This window comes from Poecilia reticulata, chromosome 5 (assembly GCF_904066995.2).
Source record: "Poecilia reticulata chromosome 5, P_reticulata-male-v2, whole genome shotgun sequence".
Taxonomy (NCBI): Eukaryota; Metazoa; Chordata; class Actinopteri; order Cyprinodontiformes; family Poeciliidae; genus Poecilia; species Poecilia reticulata.
Window position 1 is genome coordinate 10,714,319 of NC_088834.1, and position 24,105 is coordinate 10,738,423.

At 38.2% G+C, this 24,105-nt stretch overlaps 1 protein-coding gene across 2 annotated transcripts in view; it reads left to right on the top strand.

Annotated features, from left to right (window-relative positions):
- The window catches only part of kif5ab (kinesin family member 5A, b), an 88,635-nt gene that overhangs the window by 59,395 nt on the left and 5,135 nt on the right, over nucleotides 1–24,105 (top strand). Inside the window, exons 15-28 of one of the 2 annotated variants that reach the window (XM_008408475.3) lie at nucleotides 3,472–3,618; nucleotides 4,457–4,645; nucleotides 5,215–5,332; nucleotides 8,259–8,323; nucleotides 9,437–9,546; nucleotides 12,216–12,317; nucleotides 12,817–12,877; nucleotides 12,983–13,054; nucleotides 13,155–13,259; nucleotides 15,896–16,109; nucleotides 18,096–18,351; nucleotides 19,711–19,772; nucleotides 22,334–22,361; nucleotides 22,597–22,667. In XM_008408475.3, the coding sequence (XP_008406697.1) occupies nucleotides 3,472–3,618; nucleotides 4,457–4,645; nucleotides 5,215–5,332; nucleotides 8,259–8,323; nucleotides 9,437–9,546; nucleotides 12,216–12,317; nucleotides 12,817–12,877; nucleotides 12,983–13,054; nucleotides 13,155–13,259; nucleotides 15,896–16,109; nucleotides 18,096–18,351; nucleotides 19,711–19,772; nucleotides 22,334–22,361; nucleotides 22,597–22,666 (1,599 nt within the window). In that variant the 3' untranslated portion in view covers nucleotide 22,667. Of the gene's footprint in view, nucleotides 1–3,471; nucleotides 3,619–4,456; nucleotides 4,646–5,214; nucleotides 5,333–8,258; nucleotides 8,324–9,436; nucleotides 9,547–12,215; nucleotides 12,318–12,816; nucleotides 12,878–12,982; nucleotides 13,055–13,154; nucleotides 13,260–15,895; nucleotides 16,110–18,095; nucleotides 18,352–19,710; nucleotides 19,773–22,333; nucleotides 22,362–22,566; nucleotides 22,668–24,105 lie in introns of both variants that reach the window. The other variant, XM_008408474.3, reaches the window with a different exon arrangement.

Consider the following 24,105-nt stretch of genomic DNA (forward strand, 5'->3'; position numbering starts at 1 on the left):
GGCGTAACATTGGGCTGAGTAGATGGCATGCTGTTTTTAAAGGCCTATATAGATGCACCATACTTTGTTTAAGTCAAGCATGAGTGGTATTACCCCCCTCGACTATGTAGCGTGTATTTGTTAAATAAAGTCAGCTTATTTTTACTTACTCACACATTTGTGTCGTAAGCTGCTAACAGCAACAAACCCTTTGCAGTAATTAATTGCTATAGATAGAAACATATAAATATATCTGTTATGTGCGTTTCATACAACTGAAGAGAGAGGCTCCTCACCTCGCAGCTTATAAGCCGCCTAGTCGGCAGGCAGAAAAAGAGCAAGCCCAATGTGGTCGACAAAGCAACGCAAGGCATTAAAAATAATTGAATTTACTCAGAAAAAGATGGAAAAAAAGTGAATGTGAGTCGGTGTGTTTTTATAAACAGGAGGCACTCTTTCAGTTGTATTAAGCAGAAATGTGCCCTTGTTTTCACATGTGCTTATTCTTAGTTAAGCCTGGTTCACATATTATCATGCCAAGTTTTCACTTGATCTTTCCGTTTCAACAATCTTGTAAATGTCCCGATTGTTATGATGACTCTAAAGATAATCTTAGTAAATATTTCTGCTGTCTGCTGTGTTAAGAGTGACCTTGTGTACTCAGAAGGAGTCTGGGAACGTGCTAGTCTTAAATCGGGGATGTAGTTCAATATGTTGTGAGGTGTGTGAGGTGTTCTCTGAGGACAAAACACATCGCATGTTAAATGTGATGTGCAGAGAGTCAGAAAGTGAGGTGACAGAAACACAGAGAGGAATCAAAAACAAAGAAGACAAAACAACTGCAATGGTGCTAAAAATAGTGCACAACCTATCTCCATTGCATCTTACTTTTTGGCCTTGTTTGTGTACTCTGAACTCATGTTTGATCCCATGAGATTTTGCTATATTTCCTGTCCGACATTTGAATGTTCGAGTGTGTGTGTGTGTGTGTGTGTGCGTGCGTGTGTGCGTGCGTGTGTTTGTGTATGTGTATTTCAATGTGTGGCTCTGCACCACACACGGTTGGACCAAACCTGTTAAACCTATGATTATTTACCGTCATGTGTATGAAAATAAACTGAAAAATGTAAAATCCTGCTGTATGAACAAGGCATCAGGAACAATAATATATTTGAATAAATAATTAATATGTAATTCAATTCAGTAAATAAAATAGATTAATTGCAGTTTATTACCGCTAGTTTAGACAAATTCTGGTTTATAGTCAATGAAAACTTCAAAGTACATTTTTAAAAAAGTTGAAAATACTGTACATAGCATCAATAACAATTATTTATTTTGAAAAAAATTATACAAAATAGCCATGTGTTGGCCTCCACAATGACAGGGAGGAATGCCGAGACAGTTTTCTTGCAGACAGTCATTGAAGTGCCTCACAAGGTGGAAACCAGAAAAGGTCAATGCTGAACAAGGTGGCTTTTCACAGACTGCTGTATCCGGGCATTATTAAATGAAAGCTGGCTGGAGGGAACAAGCGCGGTAGAGAAAGGTCCACAAGTAACAAGGATAACAACAGCCTTAAGAGGATTGAGAAACAAAATCCATTCAAGAATTTGTGGGAAGATTAACAAGGGCTAGAGTCGGAGTTTCAAGAGCCGCCTCACACAGACTAATCCAGGACGCGTTGTCGACGCCGACGTAGAAGCAGGAAATTTTAGACCATCTCAAGTTTCCTTCGACTGACAAGCTTTATGGAAATTCAGATTTCATTTACTAGAAGGACTTGGCACCTTCCCAGTCTGTCAAAAAGCACCACTACCTGAATTAATCATAATATTACTGTGTTTGATTAGTCTGCAAGCTGGCTTAAGCTAAACTGTGTCAAGAAGAAAGATGAGAGGAACCAGACTCAACAATACCGATGAGCTGAAGCCGTTATTAAAGCAACCAGGGCTTTATTGACACTGCAGCAGAGCCGCAGGCAGCAGGAAATCACAGGATGCAGAAATGTAAAAATAGCCCCAAATATTGACTGTGTATATACAGTATAGTACCCAACCAACATCTCTCTATCAAGTTTATTTATTTTCCTATATAATTCAGAATTTTTCTGGAAAAACTTACTGGTTCATTCTAATTACATTAGGTCATAATCATCATAATCAACACGTTTAGTCCAGTCTTTGTTCTCCCTGATTAAATGCCAGTAATAAAAATGCATCTTAGATAGAAAAAACAAAACAAAACAACAACAATAAAACTTGCAGAACATTTTATTTGAGCCAGTTCAGGTAACATCCTTCAGATTCGCTCCAGACGGTTTTCCAACCCATCATAGGGCAACACAACCACACACACAAATGCATGCTTATAAAATTATCTTACAAATAAATATCTGAAATGTGTGGCGTGAAATTGTATTAAACTACTATTTCCTGTTGAAAAAAAAAGGTTTAAAATTTTGTGTATATTTTTATGCATTACTTTGTGTTGAGTTGTTCTAAAAAGTCCCAGTGAAATACATGGAAGTTTGAAGTTATGTATCAAAATGAGGAAAAAGGTGAAAGCTGAATATGTTCTCTGCATACAAAATGTAAGACCAAGTGTTCTCTAAATAGCTGGATATTGCATGAATACAAGCATGTTTTCACACTTTTATGAATCTTTTGAACTCACATAAATAATAAAACGTCAGGTTTGCTGACAAACATTGCTGGCAATATTTCATTTTTTCCCCTGTATTTTAGGAATGAAGCATCTGTGTAACACTACCTGGCAACTTTTGTTGTTTATGCTTGGCACATGGATATTTTTGCATCTGAACAGATGGAGAAAGAGAGAGAGCACTCCAGACTGATAAATGTTGGCATCAAGTGATAGCTAGGTGGTGTTTCACATATTCAAGTGTTTTTTTTCTCTAAGTCAGGGAGGTTCAGGAGTTGCTTGATGGAGGTGTTTGACCTCAGTCTATCAGGAGAGTGAAGAAGATTCACATACAGAATCAGATTGAAGAGATTTATTTTCTTTCTTTAAACTACCCAAGCAAGATCTTTCAAACATGCAAACCTTATAGTAAAGCAGATGAGCAGAAACCTTAATCACTAAATACTAGGCTGTAATAACGATCTAACAGTTCAAAAAGCAAACTAAATAAATCCTTATGACAACAACCTTGATCACATTAACCATATAACCATCTCACAGGTGCAGATCTAAAGTAACAGTGTGGAAGCAAGTGCAGGTTATACAAGAGCTTCTCTAAGGATGTAAATCCTTCTGCCTTCAAGTTAAATTAATGCAAATCTGCACTTCTTTAAGTTCTTTGAGAGCTGGAATAGAGATAAAATGTAAAAGACAGATACAAATTTAAAGACGTAAACTTTAAAGAGCTCCTCTCTGTTTATTTTTTTCTTGAATGAAATCCTTTTTCTCAAGCACATGTCCTCTGTTTGCACTCAGTGCCTCCACATCCCTCTGTGTCTCTTCCAACAGTCTCACCTCAGGGCTTTAGAGGCAGAGCTGTCCCGCATCCAAGAGGTGAGCAGCCACCAAAGAAAACGCATCGCCGAGGTTCTCAACGGCCTCATGAGGGACCTGCGCGAGTTCAGCACTATAGTTGGAAGTCGGGAAATCAAGCTGGTGAGAAACAAATAACAATCGTATTTATGGCTCAAATGACGGCTTTTTGCAAGATCTGTTGAATCTTTCTGCATTCCTAGTTTAGAATATCATGTTATTGGCATCTCAATACAAAAATTATATTCTTTACGTTTGTGAAATGGAAGAGTGGATCTGAATTTGCTGAAGTACATGCCTGTCCTGAATAGGTTTGTTTCCACGTGCTGAATAAAAAAGGTCACCTTTTCTGTCGTGAGTATTCACTAGATCCAAGATGCTGCTCAAATTGACCTTGCAGGAAAAACAGCAGAGGAAGTTTTAATATTTAAAAAGTTCCTCACTCATTTATATTTTTATTTGTAAAGCATTTTGAAAACGTATACATTTTCCTCTAGTTCATAAATATACTCTGTATTGTGCTGGTTTGTCACATAAAATTAGATTAATTAGATTTTAATTAATCGATGGTTATAACACGACAAAATGATGTTTGTTGAAGTACGACTCAGACATGTTAAAATTATTTACAAAGAGCAGTTTATGGACCTTTGCAGCAGAATTTGCAAACGGCGTAAACAGAATTGCAAACAGAATTTGCAGCAGACATTTAGATTGATGTGTACAGTTCTCTAATCCTATATAGTCCACTCCTAACCAGCTAAGTCACAGCATCTGCTAAATGATGCTCTTAATCAAATGTTTATGTGCAAAAGATGCCAGAAAAAGTCTTTCCTTTTCCCGCCTCTTCTTCCTATAATTTCCCAGCTGTCTTTAAATTGTCGCCACTCAATCTTGATAAAACATCAACTCTGCTAGTTTTTCAACAGCCTCTCCTGCTGTGTGCCTTATTTATCTCCAGCCTGTGGAGATCACTGGCGCGATCGAGGAGGAGTTCACGGTGGCTCGACTCTACATCAGCAAGATTAAGTCGGAGGTGAAGTCCATGGTGAAGCGCTGCCGACACCTGGAGAACCTCCAAACAGAATGCAACCAAAAGATGGAGGAGACGAGCAGAGAGCTGTCGTCATGCCACCTCCTCATCTCACAGGTGCAGATCTGAAGTAATGAATCGGCTATTGTTTGTTACCGAGGAGACAAAGAACATTCGGATGAGAAAAGAAGAGTGTCAGGGATAGAAATACTGGTGTTATTGTCGAAAAATGAGGAGAACAGATTTTAGAACCTCAAATAGCACATTACCGATGATCATCATCATTATCTTTCAAGCACACTCTTCTATCAGTTTAATTATCGTTTAGCATAGTGGGCCATTGTGGGGACTAAATTACTCTGATGAAAGGCAATTCATTGTGGAAATTTTTAGATGCTTTTTAGATCTCACACCCTTATTTGTGCATGCAGTCCTGATTCTAAAATGTGGCATATTTTACATTCTGTCTGTGACTGAGGCTGCCTTCAGGCATCAGGAGGTAAATTTTACTATCTTTAGTGTTTAAACTAAATTCCCTAATGACTGGGGCTCATACATATTTAATGTCAGTACATCCATTCAGCTTAGAAGAAGAATTCCTCATCTTTAGTGCAGGGTTCTCATGGGTAAAGGTTTGGGGTTTTCTATTCATCTTCAAACTTTGTGATTCACGTTGTGTCTTTCAGCATGAGGCAAAGATTCGCTCTGTGATGGATTGCATGCAGAATGTGGAGCTGAAGAAGCGACAGCTGGAGGACAGCTATGATTCTCTGACTGAGGAGATGGCCAACCTCAGAGCTCAAGGTACAGATGAGTATTACCTGAATCCCTGTGACATAAAATAAAAATATATCATAAACGTAAAACTTAAAATAAAGACAGAGCCTTCAGCTCTGTGAGGTTCAGAGAGTTGACCAACACAACCAGCATAAAATCCTGCTGGATTTTATTTCTGCCATGCTAACTTACTTGTGATTTTAAATGTTTTTTTTTAATTATAGAGTTTCTCATAAAAAAAATAAAAAAACAATTACTACACCAGTTAGTATAATTCTACAAGTTAACTCTCAGATTAAACACAACACAGACATAAAATTTGGTTTTGATTGTTTCCTGTCACTGATGCTGAAAGAGTAAAATGGTGGATTGTACTCGGATATCAGAATCAGCATGTTCCAAGTGAGAAAAAACTGCCCTTTGTGTAAAATCCTCTTAAAATGGCAGAAATTAAACGTTTCCTTGTGCTCATGATGGTTTCCAGCTTCTAATTTCTGAAAGTAGGTAGCCTGGTTGCTGATTACAACATTTGGCAAATTTTACTGTTTTTCTAACTCGTAGGTGTAAAACAGTAAATTTTGTGAGTCATTTTGAAATCCATTATCTGGCTTTCTTGACAAATGAAATGCAGCTTAAAGTCCAAAGATGGACCTAAAATCTTTGATAAACTGTTCCTTTCGTAACATCTTTAAAAACTCTTAAGTCAGTCAAAATAGTGAAATAAAGTAAATGTGACTTAAGTTTTTGTAATGCCTTTTTTTTTTAACTAATCAACTTTTAATAAGTAATTTGTGAATTTTGTTTGACAAAGTGACCACTCTGCTGTTAGAGAAACAAGAGAACATGCTGTTCAGCTAAAGCTGACCTATCAGGATATGTACAAAGAAACACCTACTCACCTAAACTAGGAGATCTCTGCTGTCAGAACAATAATCACAAAATGTATTTACAGAAACATCACTGCATCATTATCCCATATCTTGTTTTTCATCTGGACTATGTGGTGCAACAAGCCATAAGCCATCCCCTCATTATGCAATATCTCTAGTAAGATTGAATCACTTAAAAAAATTTTGAGAGGTCTTACATTTTTAAAGGACTACTTTAAAAATATCTCTGAAAAGATTTGATTTTAATCTGAAATGACATTTAGGATTATTTCCACTCGTCAAAAAAACGCTGTGGGGTGGCTGCCCAGACACTAATTTAATCTTCCATTAGAGGCAAACTGGAGGAGAAGGTTTATCAACTGTCTCACTGGTTTCTGCCAAGGCAGAAAGTAGCTGCCATGGCTGTGGATGTGGAGTGGCACCGGCATTGTCTGAAGCCATGGCTCTGCTTTATTAGTTTGGTTAATGACTAGCTCATATCCTCATTAATGATTCTGCCTCTAAACATGATGTGTTTCTTTATGAACAATGATGATTGGCTTAGCTGAACATGGCATTAGACCTTGGGCAATCCCCTGTTCATTCAGTATTTCTAATCTATCAGACTGTGAGCCATTTTTTAACACTGTTTACAGAGCAGAATAGTAGCTGAAGTAAACGAATACGGATCGTAGCAAATGTAAATTACTCTCAATGTAAAGCCAGCTATCTGAGACAGGACTACCTCAAACAGTTATAAACGAAATGTAGATGAGGAAACTGCAAATCTGCAGTTCTGAAACGCTTACACCAACTTGTTTTTGCACCAACAATTTTACTGTAAACCACTTTTATTCCTCATTCTGACGCATTGCATGAACTTAATCAAGTCATTCACCACATCTAAATGCCAAAAAGCACTAAGTTGCTGCCAGGTGACTAAGCTGATTGTTCTTTGTGTTAAAACACAATGGAACATGTTCACCTAATTTGGTGTATCTACGAACTCTGAACTGGTGGGTCTGACTTCTAGTAAAAAATAAAAGACAGCAATTTAGGAGAGAAATCAGGTGAAATACAACATGCAGCAAGACATATTACAAAGTCTGATCAAATAAAACATCTATTTATGATTAAGGTGAATACACCAATGTCGCAAGAAGCAACAAATCTTTCATCCTCTAGGAAGAAAACCTATCCTTGTTTGGTGTAAATATTAAACGATGTTGTTTGACATTCCATGTTTCTCCTGTGAAGGACGAAGGACTGCTCCAGTTTGCAGATCATGATAAATTGCAGACGGTTGCCAAAGTCAAACGTTAAGGTCAGCGTTCTGAAACAGTCAAAAGTAATCCCGTCTCAGCAAAATTAATGACCAGGAAACAACAAAACAATCTGTGTTTCGTGGCGACCAAGGTGAATTGTGGAGGAATCGACTTCCTGCTAAAAACTGTTGTTTGCTTCAGTGGAGCATTTTATTCTGTCATCGTTTTTTTAATGTTGTTGAGGACAAGAAAAATAAGGCTAAATAAACATTTCCCTTGTCCAGGACAAAAAGATTAATGTAACATTTGAAATTCATGCAGGGCGCAGCTAGCTGCTGCTGCTACTCCCAGCGCTCTGACACAATTCACAAATCAGGCCAGAGGCAATGTAAGTTGTTCTTTCTTTGGTTTCCCAGAGAAGTGAATTAAATAACCAGTGGGTTTAAGAACTTGTAAATTCATTTTGGTTGTACTCAATAAGCCAGGCAGACGGGGACAGGAGCAGATGACAAATACAAAGTCCATGTTGATTGCATTGCCTGGAGCAAGGTGCAGAGCTCAGTGCTTTCATCATCAGACGGCAGAGAGTCAATATCGGGTTAGCGTGACCCAAAGATTTAATTTACAACTATATATTTTCCTAATGAAAGCATGACCGATGTCAGCATGAGTATCCTTTAATGATTGGCTATCAGGTCACAGTGGGAATAAAACAATTATGTGACTCACATTGTCACCATGTCAACATCCTTTCTTGTGTTTTCTTCTGTTTTCTCACACTCTTTCCTTTGTCATCTGATCTAAAACTGCTTGTTTCAGAAAGCATGTCACAGATGACCAATGGGGAGAACAGCACATCTCTCCAGAATCTGTCTGATATGAAGGTAACTATGACTACAGTAAGAGCGATTTCATATACTATGCTTTTTATTATTACAGCATCTCGGCACTTGGGTAAATCCAGGTGTTAAAGTATTTTTTCCATTGAGCCATGAATCCGCACATCATGGTCCATTCTTGTATTTTCCAGCACCGGAACAAACCAAATTATGAAGTCACTTCAAACAGAGGAAGAAAGGATTCCTTTGGTTTCAGGGCAGTTTGGATAAATTTGACAAAAGATAGAAATTGTAATTGAAGGTTTTTTTTTCGGTCATGTTAAATATGGAAAGACATCTGAAATATGGAGAAATATTTGTATGTTTTTTACTCTTCTTCATGCATCTGGCCGATTTGGTCAATGTTCACTTTATTAGGTACACTTTGCTTATTCCAGGTTGGACACCTATTTACTTTCAAAACGGTCATGATCTTCACATTATGAATTCAATGAATCTTTTAAAAATGATAGCATCACAATTTGTCAGCTGCACATCCTGGAATTTGATTTACATATATTCAAGGTTTGGAAATACACAAATAAAAAAATTATTTGTACATAAAAAAAAAATCTGCTTTTAAAGTTATAGTCTCTGCTCCACTGACAAAATTTTCCATCCATCCGTCCATCCGTCCGTCCGTCCATCCGTCCCTTCGTCCGTCCGTCCATCCTTAAGAAGGGCCAAGAATGGATGATGAACTTTGCTCATTTGGAACAGAGAGGAATTTTGTCCTCGCTGTTGTGGGAACAGCGAGGACAAAATTCTCGCACCTTTACAGCTGCTTTCACCTGCAAAGGTGAAAGCAGCTTTACAGGTGGAAAGTAACTGTGATCTTTTTGCTTAGATTTGTATTCATGTGAGTGTTTTTGTCTCCAAGCTCCAGCTTCATTAGTCCTAAATCAGTTTCAGTGGCAGTGTGTTGACACTGGTTGTGCTGTGCTCAGTGCCTAGAGAGCCTTTCAAGTTCACATCTGCACAATGTGTGTAATTTCTTTTCCCCTGGTGTTTAGCTGTTTGCCCTTTTCCTCCCACGTCATGTTGCTCTCTCTCCTTTGAGAGGAAGTGTTTGCACTCACTTTATTGGTCTTTTTTTCGTTCTTGTTGGCGACTCCGCAGAGAGCTCTGGAGGAGCAGATGAAGTTGCACCGTGAAGCCCAAAGCAAGCAGCTCGGCCGCCTTCGAGACGAGATCAACGAGAAACAGAAGACCATTGATGAATTAACAGAGTTAGTACTTCTTTCAGTTTACTTTAATGCACATTTTACTAAATAATGTCCATCATACTTAACATTATTTTTGAGGCTGTTTTGCATCTCAGGCAGTACATTAAATGTTTTCTAAAACATGCAAGTGAATACATGAATAAATAAATAAATAAATGTGCATTCTGAATTTCACAAAAAATGTAGAAATATAAATCCATACGTCCTTTTATCAACCGACTATGTAGCTGAGGCATCAGATCTGGAAGGGAAACTCAGACATCCAGATAGTGACAAGTTCCCTTGTCTGAAGGGATGAACAAGCTTTTTAGTGTTAGTTCCTGGTCTGCTGGTGTTTTCCTGCAGTGGTATGTGCCTGGATGCCCTCCAATGCAGCATCCGCATTACTGCAGGCACCCAAGAGTGCTCCTTATGTAACTGGACCAGGTCAGATGACTTCTTAAGAAGGAATGGAGCAGCGGCTCTCCTCCAAGCTGCCCACCTGGCTAATGGACCTCCTCTGAGCCCAACCATCCTACTGCGGAAGCTCATTTCAGCCATTTGCACCCTGGATCTATGTCTTTTCTCAATGTGGCAGATAGAGGCATCATTTGCACCGGAGCAAGTTAGGTCCCAGTCCATCCATCATCAACATGGAGGAAGGAGTCATAATTTCCTTTCTTTTTGAGAACCATTCGTTCAGGATATGAAGTGCTGACTTCAGCAGCGTCGCTCTGGTGCAAACCACTCCAGTAGCTCATCTGCACAAAGTAAAGATGAAACCATAAGGTTCAGTCATAGGAACAAGCTGGACTTTGTGCCAAAATTATTGACACTCCACTTGGTTGAGGTCAGGGACCCAAATCCAGTCCCCAAGAGATAATATCCTGCAAAATTTAGTTTCATCATTTCTGCAGCATATCCTAATCAAATTAATAGATTGTTACCTGGCCTCTGTGAAACTAAATGACTGTTTATAAAGGAAATAAGTATTTAGTTCAATTTGGTAGAAGAGGGAATGGATTATGATGTTGCACCCAGATGCACCTAGCTGTCCCTAAAAGGTATTTCCTCAGAACAGATGTGGGCCATTTGTTACCAAAACCTATCATACTAGAGTTATGACAAGCTAAGCAATGATAATATTAATTAGCAAATCTCCTTGTGTTCAATATTTGAACTTTCACCAGGTTAATTTGGGTTTAATATCAGTCCCTGATATAGATTCAAATTGTTGAGGTATATATAAATTTAAAGATTTAAAAATCTTAAAATTCTGTTTTTGTTTGCATCTTCTTTTCCAAACTAACCATTATCAATTAGAAGGCAAAATATTCAAACAGCATAGATTAAATAGTTTTAGCTGAATTCTCAGAAGATCTAAGCCATCACTACAAGAGATAAAGACGTGGGAGGCAAACAAAGCCAAGGAGTAGGAAGACATTAGAGCTTAGCTGCTTCTACCAAACCTCCGCATGAAGAGCCACTGCTCTGACTCAGCCTGAATGTGAAAATAGCTGTCCCTTTAGGTGCCTGAAACTGACGATGTACTATACCGAGCATGACCGCCCAGAAGGAGACCGCCGGCCAGGCCGCAGACCCCATCAAAGAACTGAAGCACACATCCCAGCTGGCCTCACAGTAACCCGCTACCACCAAAGGAAGAGATGTGAAGCATTTTTGCGCGAACACACATTTGGTACAGATCTGCTTATCCTGCTTTCACAGTCTGAATTTGGATAAGCAGCTTGGAATGGATTGATGGGTGTTACTGAGGCCGAACGGATGTGAAAGGGAGAAAAAAAGAGGCTTTCTGCTGATCCTTTTATTAAAACGGGCAAATTGGTGCACAGATGTCTTTTTTTTTGCGTTTCGTATTTCGGAGATGAAAGGATTAGAAACAAAAGGGAATACCTTCAGATAAAAGGGAAATATTAAGATGTGTAAAAATGTTTACTGGTAAATATTTTTAATATTGGGAAGGAAATTTTAGTAGTTTAGTGTTGACCTGATTCTATCCAGAGGCCAATTAATCAGCCCCTGTTTGCTGTCAAAGTGCCCGTCAAGGGTATGAAGCACTGCTGTAAATCTTAATCTTCCCACCACCACCAAAAACTCATTTTTTCCTGGTTATCACTAAACTGAGCCCAGAAGTGCCTCAGACCCTGACCAGAGCAGTTATTTTCACATTTGATGCAAAGACATGTGGCAACGCCAAGCAAAATGTTTTACCTTAAAATGGTCAAGGAATATCTTGGAACAGATGCACTGAATTTCAGATCCCTTCAGCTTTTGCCTGTTTGTCTCTCTTAAATCCATGATTTAACATGGTGTCAATACTTTTTCATATGAGACCAATTGGCATGTTAAAAGTTTTTTTTGTTTTTGTTTTTACTAAGGCTATCTTTGTCTGATCATAAGTGTATTTGATCTAAAAAAAAAACCTAACTGCAGCAAGAAAGTAAAACAAGTCCGTAAAGAGGTACATACATTTTCACAGCACTGTAAGTAACATTAAAATATGAGAATTGCTTTGCTGTAGCACAGCGTGATGCAGAGAAGTAGAGGAAAGTAACTCCCATGTGTGAGCTACAATACAGCTTCTGTATCTGCTTTCTATTCTGGAAAAGCTGTTAAAGCACAAAGCATCAGTTTTTGCCGCCCCTGACCCGATCGGTTTTCAACTTTTTCAGCTGCAACCAGAAGCAGCAGCTGGAGTTGGAGCAACTGCACGACGACTTTGAATGTCTCAGAAGTCGGGAGCATCACAAGAGCCGGCAGCTGGAGGAACTGACGTGAGTCTCTTCTTTACTGTCCTGGCCGTCTTTCAGACACCTCGCCATATGGAGTCCTGGAGGCAAGCTGCCTCTTTAGATTCCCATCGTCCTGTTTTTTTTTTTTTTCTTTTTCATTTGTCTTTTGTTTTCCCTATTTTTTACCCAGCCACTCTGCAGCTCTGTCAGTCTTTTTATAGTGGACGATTCTAGCAGTGTACACTTTTTGCACCATTTTCTTGCATTGCGTCCATCTTCCTGTCCAACCCATTTTGCATCTCCATCAGAGTTCCTGTTAATAAGGTAGCAGCTGGTTGTTAAGGGTCCCTTTCTACATTGACCTTTGCAGCATATTGCATCAGATGGCAGATGGGCAACACCCCCATGAGTGTAGCAGCCGGTCTATGCTCCCTTTGTTCTCCAGTCATGAATTATTCTGATCTGAATGAGGTAATCATTTGGGTAAAGACAAGTTCAGTTTTCAGATGTTCTGTCTGGTCATCTTCCTGTCTATGTATAGATTTCTCTGCGAACGGCATGAGCAGTCAAAGCAGGACCTCAAAGGGCTGGAGGAGACTGTTGTAAGTCATTATTTACTGTCACGATTTGATAAACTGCCTTCAGGAGCTGCCAATCCAATTACAGCTCCACTAAACAGCTAATTTACTCATTTCCTCCTTCTGTAGGCCCGTGAACTCTACACCCTGCACAACCTCCGTAAGCTCTTTGTTCAAGACCTCACGACTCGAGTGAGAAAAGTAAGGCAAGACCGAACAGTCTGACAATCCAGCATTTTCAAAAGCAGCAATTTCTGTAACGCAGTTTTGACAGATGTTTCTTTTTTTCTTATTTTGACAGAGTACAGAGCTTGAACCTAATGACACCGGGGGATTTATCACTCAAAAACAAAAGATTTCCTTTCTTGAAAACAACTTGGAGCAACTTAGTAAAGTTCACAAACAGGTAACACAAGTGAGAAAACACAAAATATTTCACTACAAAGTTTCCTGGCTGAACCCAGGAAACTTTGTATTTTCCTGGGTTTTGGTGGGTTTTGGTAACGACCCCATTATAATCTAGATCCAATTGAGAATCTGCGGCAGAACTTGAACATTATTGTTTATAGACAATATTCAGTCAGTCCTGTCCAACACTTAACTTTTATTCTTGATGATTACTTTCTTGCCATTTGGGTTTATGGGGTGAACTGTTGAATTCTGCTCTACTGTAAGTAAAAGCAACATTTGCACCATCAATCTTCAGCATAATTAAACAGCAAATTAGGCGTCAAACGTTATACATTTTAGAAAAAACAAACTGTAAGATAAAATCAAGATTTGAAAATCTGTCTGTGGACACAAACACAGAACAAATAGACACACACGCACGCACGCACGCACGCACGCACGCACGCACGCACACACACACACACACACACACACACACACACGCACACACACACACACACACACACACACACACGCACACAAACAAACTCACACTTCCCATCTTCTTTAATATTCCTAAATGGACCGTTGCAGAACACTAAGTGGTGTTCTGCTAAATGTTTTGCAGACTGGCAGAATATTTTGAGGCCGGCAGATTGGTATGAGCTGCACTGCAGCAGTTTGTCAGGCTGAAAACCAATCCCGAGGATACTGCTGGGGGTCTCAATCCCATCCTCTACCTGCTGGCATGGTGCAGATGGAAAAAAAAAAACCTGTGGTCGTACATCAGCAAGCTCCCCAAGGTGCATGATAAGACTTTCAAAGAGGGTGTGGGACAGTGGTAGATTTAATCATCCATCTGTCCAGCTAGCTGATTTCTCTTACAACATCTCTTAGCTCCTGTGGGAGTCTCTGCTCTGTTCGTCTTTGTTTTCTTTTAAAATGATTCACAGCCAAACAATAAACTCCTGCAGCTGAGCCTGAGGTCAGTTAACTGACTTCTTGGATGTTTTGCCTGTTGGCCAAGTTTGCTTGCATGTAGAACCTCTTAATTCAGAATCTCTGCAGTTTGGAGATTAGGTTGCATGATCACGTTCTGGCAGATTGTCACGGTTTAAAGGTTCGGTCATTATCTTTCCCCAAAGAAACCTGTGTAGAGCAGCAATTAAGGTGCAGAACAATATCCACATAGATTTTGCTTCATGAGGTTAAACTACTATCATTTGTTTTACCACAGTGTTGTTTGTTACAATGTTTTATGAATAAGTTGTTAAAGCTAAATTATGGTCTTTAAAAGATGATCATATTCCACAAAGAGTTATACTTTTAAATTAAAATGAATTACTTTGTTGAAAACAAATTAACTACCAAGCAAAACGTCATGATTCTTTGCTTTATAAGTAAATGACCTGCCTTCCACAATTACAGGTAAATAAATTGTAAAAGGCACTAAAATAGATTCACATAAAGACTTGCTGTGTTTTGATTGTTTTTGTCAAAATAGTTTCCACACAGTTAGAAAACTAATCCCACTCCTTTAACAAGCATTAGACACTCAAAGGCAACCAGTTGTTTGAAAGTCATGCCAATAAAAACCCTATATTTAATTTATTCACTTTTACTGTGAATTTGACTAGAACCTCAATTTCAAGTGACACTAAAGTTGAGCTTTCAGTAATATACACTTCAGTGTGTTTGAAAATCAAAGGGTAATTTTGTGAGAAGAAATAGTACATAGTGTTAGATACAGTGAAGGATCTGTGATTCTGTGGGCCTATTTAAAAAAAATACAAATAAAAAAGATCAGAAATCCTGTTTGAGAATCTTTGACATATCAAGAGTTAAAAATAAAAAAATATATATTTTGCAAAATAATAATCCTACAGTCAATTCAACAGAGATAGTTCAACAGATACAAAAACAGCTGTCCTTCATCACTATCCCATCCTGAGATCTAATTCCTATGAAGAATAAAAAATAAATGTAAGTGATATTTAGAGGGATTGTGAAGAAAGGATCCCACTCTCTGTGTCCTAAAACATTGTAAAATACAGAGGAAGATGAAATACTGTCCAGCTCATAAAGGGTGCTTGTATAAAATATATAAATTTAAAGGGTAGCTATAAATGTGGCTGTGATGTTGCTAAAATGTGTTTTTCTTGCTGTGGAAACGTTTCCTCACGAAATAAAATGAACTTTTAGTGTAAGATAGAGCTGCTGAAAGACAAGAATAACCTATTTCCAGTTATTTAACAAGAAGTTCATCCTAAATTTTAATTTCTTTATACTACTCTGCATGTCATGTTAGGACGAACCAATTTATGGCGTCTTCATTAACTCATAACATATCAATTGAGCTAAAAAGTAAAAATATTGTGGTTAAATAATTAAAATCCTGTTTAATCCTTTGTATTTAAAACCTTCTTGAAAAGGATGGCGCATTGTTCAGTGCAGCATGTTGTCAACGAAGCATGATTTACTTTCACAAGTTCATAATCATAATATTGTTACTCTAATCTAAAAGTTAAACAAGTTTTGAAGCTTCTAGATCAAATCAACTCCATTGTGAGCTCTACCGCACAGAGGAAGGCAAAAGTATCAATCCTGACATTGTCAGTCCGAGTCGGGTTAATTTTTTGACATGGGTTACAGCTGGTGCGCGACAACGCAGATCTTCGCTGTGAGCTTCCAAAACTGGAGAAACGTCTCCGCTCCACCGCCGAGCGAGTTAAAGCGCTGGAGGGAGCGCTGAAGGAGGCCAAGGAGGGCGCCATGAAGGACCGTCAGCGCTACCAGCAGGAGGTGGAGCGAATCAAGGATGTGATGAGGCGCAATCCTTTCCGCCGCCCCCACGCTGCACAGATAGGTAACATGAACACCTTGCTCACATCCATGAAATGACCCAGACTTTACACTATGTCCTGTTGCTAGCCTTCTGCTCCACCATGTTTTGTGTGATGTGCTGCATCTCAGTAAATGTGCCCAAAAGGAACTACATCTTCCTTTAAAACTATACGCTAAATATCCTGTAGTTATATATGCAACATGTGTAAATAATGCATAAAAGACAGCTGCATGTGAAAACAAAGTTTGGTACATTTAAAGCTTTATGCAGATTTCTGATTACTATTTAGTATTTAAATATTTTGTATATTAAGAGTCTTGTATTATCTAAGAAACTCTCCTGTGCCGTTCCTAAGGGACTGGGTCTTTTAAGAGGAGAATTACTGAGCTAGGAATTAAATCACACTGCTGCATCTAATATTTCTTTAATTGGATTAAATTATGCATTAACACGATTTTTCTGATCTTCAGGCAGACAATTATCAAAGTTATTATAGTGTAGCTTATTACAGCAGCAGTGCTGTTTAGTACTCAAATTCGTATTTATATTTTAATCTTTTTTATATTTATAACTCAAGGATATCATGGAAGTGTCATGAAGGTTTATAATAATTATAATAATAGGAAGAACTACGTATCTTCATTGATTATTGTTCATGAGAAAATAAAATGTCCCAAGGACAATAGCTGGAAAAAACTAGTTAGAAAAAAAATCATTATACTTTGAATTAAAAGAGAAAAATGTAAACTTCTTTGATAAATACGTATATTTCAACTGTTGCTTTTCTCTGTAACCCAAACCAATCCAGATGTGAAAAAATTTTACTCACTGGTTTTCATACTGCATTTGATCTCAGTATTTTATTTGTCTGCTTTTTAAGGAAACTTCACACACAAGGGATGTAATGTTACCAACTTGTTACTTGACTCAAAATTGGTAACAAAATAGGAGGCTCCACAGGCAAACCTTAGCTTGCTCAATTAATTTAGTAAACAAAATAATTATTCAAAAAACAGTAAAATTCATCCTTGCCCCTCTGACCATCTGTATAAAAGGCCTTTCTATTCTTTAGTTACAAGTTTTACATAAACACATGTAATTAATTCATTTTATAGGAAGTTAACATTATACAGATTATTACTAAAATACAGTCTTATTTCCTTCAAGTTGTTTTCCTTTATAGGGTCAGTTTTCCTTTGGTTCCTAACATTTAATTTCCCTCTCCTTTGGTCCTTTTCCATGGCACTGAAAGGAATTGCTAACCTTTCTGCAACCATCCCTTTTTATGTCCCTTCTGTGGCTTCCTCACAAACAACATTCCCAGTACGCTTTAGTTCCACTCGTTTGTTATCTCTCTCCTTCCTTTTCAAGATCACCTTTTTTTTTCTTTGTACATGTGAGTGCGGTGCAGCAATTTTTGCTGAAGGTGGCTCTGAAACCAATCTGGTTTGGAACTCAGGAAACAGATGTACTTTAAAAACACATTTAGCAGAAGAAGATAGATTATGAGATGTTGATGTTTACCAAACTGAACAGTAGCGCTGTGCTGTTTGAGTTTTATAGGTTGCACGGGCATGTGGCAATAATTGAAAAGTAGAAAACATCTAAGCTTGAAGAGGTTTAGCACTTACTGAAATATTCCCTCATGACAGGATTTACACTGTATGCATTTAAAGAGGAAAGCTAAATCTTAGAAAGCAGTATCATTTATTTTAATCACCAGCTCCCATCTTGAGCGGCTCAACCAAAGATAATTGCAGTGAAATAATGAGAGGCACGCATGCCTCTGCTATGAGAAAACAAGATATTGATTTATGTGAGAGGCCTTAAAATTATGGTTTTCATTACAGGATTATGCCAGGCCCATTAAGAATAACCGAGAAGTTCCAAATTAACACATTCACAGCTTTCTAGAGACATTAAAAACTTTTAGGAAACTAAATTTGTCTTTAGGTTTTCTGGATGAATGCTGCAATCTGTGCATCAGCCCTCTGTTATCACTTGCAGCCAAGCCTGTGCGTCCCGGCCACTACCCACTCTATCCTCCCATCAACCACTTCTTCATCCGGGGCTACAGCGAAAACCCCGTCGCTTTCTGCAATGCCGGCTTCCAGAACAAAAACAACCAACCAGCAGCTCCCATGGATGCTCCTCCAGTTCATGACGCCGAGGCTAGATTACCTAAGGATGAGTGCAACCAGAACAGCGCTGCAGAACTCCTCAACCCACAAAGTGACGACGACGGCGACACTCAGAACAACATGTGAGTAAGCTCGGTTTCCCATTTTACAACTAGTTTCTTGAACTCTGACATTGTGGTTTGAACCTATAGTATTAACTCAAGGTTTCATTTGTGTAACTTTACAAGTCCTTCAGCTACGTAGTGGTGAAGTTGCCATGATGACCTTTCAGTAATAAGCACAATTACAGGTGCTGAACACTGTACTAAAAATATTTGATATCTTTACAAGCAAATCATTCTCTTTATTTAACTGTTAAGTACAAGTTAAAATTTGGATGTACACTTATAGAGAGGCAAATGCTTCCAAACTGAAAAGTGAAAGAGTTTTAGATGCAGCCCAACAACATTTATGTAAATTTATGTACATCATAACAAGAACAAATTGGTTTGGATTCTGAATCACAAAGGCTGTCATCAAGAAGGCAGCTGAGAAAATACCAGTTGCTGCACTCTATGTATTTTTTCTGTGAGAGAAAAAGAAGGGGAAATAATGATCTGCTGCTGTAGTGAGGATTATGTCTATCTCATATTTAAGTAAATAATTAAATCAAAAAGATGCCTCAACGGTGTTAAAAATTCATTACTTTTCATATTCAGACTGAAATCTGAACCACTGGAACTTTCTAACGTATTCTGTTTTATACAGGCTTTAACAAACAAAACTTAAAAAAATTAACTTAATCCCTGGTTTTTGTTGGTTTTTGAGGGTTGGGATTATTTTATCTGATAATTTACCACAACACATGTACAACATGTACTTGTAAAGATTAGCAGTGTGCACACGTTTTACAATCCAATATAGTTTTAACTTTTTCTTTTTGGAATGAATCAAAACATTCAACTCTCTTAATGATCTAGACATCATTCTGAATGTGGTTCTGATGTGATGACGTCAGCTGCTTGTCTGAATCTGTCTGTGAGGAACACTTTATTCATCTTTCTCTTTGATCACGTCTGCATCTCCTGTGTTTGTGGTTGAAGAGAAGAACAGCTGTGATTTGATGCTACAATAGACGCAAATTAGTCACAGCTGCTGGACTTGACGGACATGTTTGCGTCATGAACCAAATGAAGGGTTAATAAAATTGCTGTTTATGTGAATTGCTGTAAAAATGTTGAGACTGTAGTTTTTTTTTTTTTTTTTATGACGGCAGAAATTAACTTTGGAACCAACAGCCTTAAGCTCAACTTTCCAGAGAGAAATTCTGCTTGATTTATTGTTCACATAACTTTCTGCTGCCCACAGGGTGTTGACTTCAAATAATACAAATTATTCATTTAATAGCTATGGCCAGTTTTTTTAATTTGTTGTTTAATCTGAAGATAAATGCAAAGATTTTGTAACATATTTAACATGATTCCCTGTTTCATCTGTTCTAGGCTTTCAGCCGAAGCAGTAAGCAAAGCAGAGAAGTCTTCAGAAATGCTTGATTCAGAAAACGGTGAGCTTCCTACAAGTAAATCCTGCGAAAGCTATGAGTAACCCTGATCAGCAGGGGCTCAATTCACTTAAATTTATGAGTATAATTTCCTTACAACATTATGCCCTCATACCAGCCATTAAGTTCAGATGTTGTTTTAGAAACTTTTACAAGGAGCAGAATGTTAAGACAGATAACGGAAACTGTCCTGCTACTGTTCATCTGGTTTTTATTTCTTATTTCTGAGGCGGGAGGCAGATTTTAACTTGATGTGAATTTTGGAGGTTTCCACAATGTAGGTCAGAGTCATAAAGTTTCTACATTCTTACAAGATCCAGACTGTCATGTTTTAGGGTTTGCCCAGAGAATGTGCAGCCAACTGTGAGATCCTCCTGCTGCCTGAAGATTTTGTCCGTCTTCATCTCGGTGTTTGTGTACGTGTGTTATCAGCCGCAGACTCTGGGGGAGACAGATTAGGCTTGCAGTGTCATTACTCAGAGAAGCCGACAGACAAGCTGGAGGACCAATTCAGCCTCTGACCCAGTCATGACAGTAGTTTGAGTTGTGCAACAACATCACACCACTTTGATTCAGTGGGAATATCAATAAAAGTCACAAATGGTGTTGGGATCAATTCATCAACATGCTGCAAGTGTTTATGCATTTCATTAAACATCAGACCTGATCACTGTTCTGCAGAGAACCCTTCAGGGATCTAATCAGCATGGATTTAGTTTGTGCTGCTTGGAAGTAGCTGTGATGTTTTTTTCTTTACTTTTATTACCACAGTAGTTTGTATTCTGTTCTATTTATTCACCTGGTTAAACCTCTAAGGCTGCAGTCCCTCTTTCCCCTCTAGTAATTTCCACTCTGGTACTTCAGTGTGACAAATTTCAATAAGAGCTTGTGGGAAAATGTGGTCAAATAGCTCCACAAGGCTTCAACCCCAAGTTTTTCTCTTGCTTTTTTCCCCGTCTCTCTGATGAAGCCTTGAAAGGTGATTTGCTCTGACAGCAGAATATTTTTAGTACTTCTCACAAAGCTTCTGTTTTGTATGTTTCTTCCTGAATATAAAGCCAGTGAAGCATGAGTTCTAATGAAATTATTCGCTAATTAAATCAACTTCTCTTTGTCCATCACAGGAAAATTACGCTCAGTCTTTCTGCATCCTGGGCAACAGTGAAAGCTCTCGGTTGCGTTCAGTTGTCGATATGTGTCAGGCAGCCAAGGGAAAGTTTTGTGAAATCAATTCTTGTCAGGAAAGCTCAGTGGTAGATTATGAGACAGAGGATTTAGTAATAAACTGGTTGCCAGCACTGAGAAGCACCTGGAAAATGGATTTAGCTCAACAAACTGCACAGAGGATAAATATGGTCAAGGAAAAAAAAAACCCTCAATTTTCTATGTTAAGCGCTGCTCTGCTGCACTGATTGTCTACCAGTAATGGCAGCTTTTAAGAAGGATGTGCTATTAATGAACATTTTAATGAAATTACGTTTTTGGAACCTGCATGCTATCTTGATATTTGCTGTACGAACAGAAATACTGACAGCAATGACTCTCCTCTTATTCAGGCAGGTCCAATGAAAGCAACGAATGAATGACAACAACCAGGAGTCACATTAGCATTCATATTCATCCGTTCTGTGCTTAAGCTTGTGTTTGCTTTTTGGTTAAATTCAGACATTAATGTACCTCTTGGTCAGACCCACATTAACCAGAGGTCTGTTGTGCAGCTCAGTCAATTTTATAGCTTTTTGTGCAGAAAAGGGTTGTCGTTTCATTTATATTCATAGTCTCTGTCCGGAAGTTTCATTCTAATCCTTTTTATAATTTGCATTGCCATAATGACAGGAAGACCTCAACTGTGCAGAAATAATATTCAAAATGTGCTGCTTCTGTCTCTCTTCATTAGTTTCTCTTGAGAAAAACTTGGGTTTTATTGTTTTTGTTGTTATGTGAACAAAATAAGAGAAGAAAAATTTAGCTTTTTAACCGGTAATGAATAATATGATGAGTGAAAGAATTATGGAAAATTCTAATTAGTTTTTGAGTATAATTTTAGTGTTTAAACAACAACAAAAAAGGCAACATATATTCATACATTCTTTCCTCTTTCAGCTGCGTTCGAGCTGCTACCTATTAATAAATACATTTTCATGACAACTGAAAAGTATGTTAACAATATTGTAAAATATTTTTTAATTTGGAAAACAATGCTGGTTGTGACTTATTTATGTTTCATAGTTCATAAAATGCTGTGATTCTTGCTTTAAAATACATTCTTTGCACTTTATCCAGAAGTAGAATAAAACAATTTTTCCTGAGTAATGTGTTTTTAATTGTATAAACTTAAGTAAAGCCTTGCTACAGCCTTTGTTGCCATGATAATCAGGTTGCCAGATTGCTAAAATGTTTTATGCAGCTGCTTGTTCCAAAGTTACTAATCTTCAGTGGCTCTCAGATGTTATATTTTAGTCTGCGTGTGTATTTTGTAACCCCACTTCCTCCAAGTCATAGCACCACCAAACTCCATTCACTGTGCACCTGTCTGTGTCCTTATGCACTGTTTCTGTCCACAGGAAACACCACAGATTTCAATGACAACAGGTAAGACTATGGTGAACCCAGTTTGTCTTCATGTTCTGACTGTACTTGTACATTAAGGACATGCAACATATGAGCTCTGAAATGCCATCCTCACTGTTGCATCTCCCTGCTCCATTGCTGCCCCCTTGCTGCGGACACTGCTACTGCTGCTGCAACGCCCTGTGATCCTGGTGTGTGTGCATCTGTGTATGTGTGTGGCGGTTAGCATGTGTCTGAATGTGAATTCTGTGCCCAGAACTGACGTCTGCGACAATCAGGATGCAGCCAAACTCTACAAGTTGCAGAATGAGGCTTCGGCCAGCTAAGGTAAGAATAAAGTATGTGAAATCAAAGAACAGTGTTCATGTGCAAACAATGGATCAGAAATGAATGAAGAATATGTCAAATTTATTCAGCACAGGCTTTTACATCTTTAATATCAAATCTTGTACATTTTATGTCCGCAAACTGCAGCTGTATTAATTTTGCCTGCAGGACTTTTGCATGGTACACAGGTACCACTCAGTGGCATATTCATTAATTAGTGGTTATGTTTCTCTGCAAACCTTATACGTTGGATGGCAAAATAGGCTCTTGGGAATTAATTAAAATTGTAAGCCGATAATTAAAAATGCAGGCTGGAACTATGCGGGAATGTTTTTCTGTCATATATAATTTCAGATTGCCAGCTCTTATAAAAATTTATGGTGCCAGCATAAAATAGCTTAGTTTGGAACTTTTGCTGTTTCATGAAGAATAACATTGGCTTTGAAGGCTCCAGGTGGATTTCTGCCAGCTGCGAGAGACAGAGACAAAAAATAAATGAAGGTACTTTGAGATTCTTTGCCAAAAAATAGAAATACTAAGAAGACAGACATCATAATAAGGTCTTAGATTATATCTTAGTCGTAGTCCAGTTATACAGAAGTATTTCACAGTGAACGTTAAGAGTGGCAGTTACTTTTTCTTTTGTTCAGAGCTTATTTTTTAATCCTGGTCTGCAGATGATTTCTATGATTTCTGCATTTATAAACTCCACTGGCCCAAGACTCTTGAGGCCCAGAGCAGAACTCCACTTCCTGTTAAGCTCATAACCCAAAAGCCAACACAGGTCAAATAACATATTTTTAGAGCATGTTGTGAACACCACAGCTCTAGATTTATGACTTACTAGATACTAAACAAACTGAAGTTATCACACAGTGTGTCTTGCTTCACTTGACCCTGAAATTGTTCGCACTATTTGCTAAATGAAGTTTATTTTACCAGTGTACAGTTTCAGTACGGATACAAGAGAAAGAGTCACTTCTTTAAAGAGCTTGTATTATAAAAGTCCAACTTATTTGAGCTTTATTTTATATATGTTATAATGTTATTCCCTCATTAAAAACATGCCTGCAGCGTTGCTTGACTCATTCATGCATATTTGAGGAATCTCCTGTGAAAGCCCTTTGGTGGTATCTGCTCATGCAAAGTGCTGCCTATTTACCCAAGGCTCCACCTTGGAGTTTCGGTCCCCACCTGAGCTCCTACTCCACAGAAAGACCCTCCTAAATGCCTTTCACACACACCTCCACCAGACTGGTGGCAGCAGCAATAAGCTGGTGACACTGCACGTCACCTGAACTTATCATGGAAGATGCAACGCTCCAAAGAACGGTTGTAATTGGCATCAGTGGTTGGCAGGGAGAAGCATTGTTGAAGGGGGAGTGAAGAAGAGGTTCTTAAACAGAGGCAAATTTCAAGAACAATTCAATTCATTTTC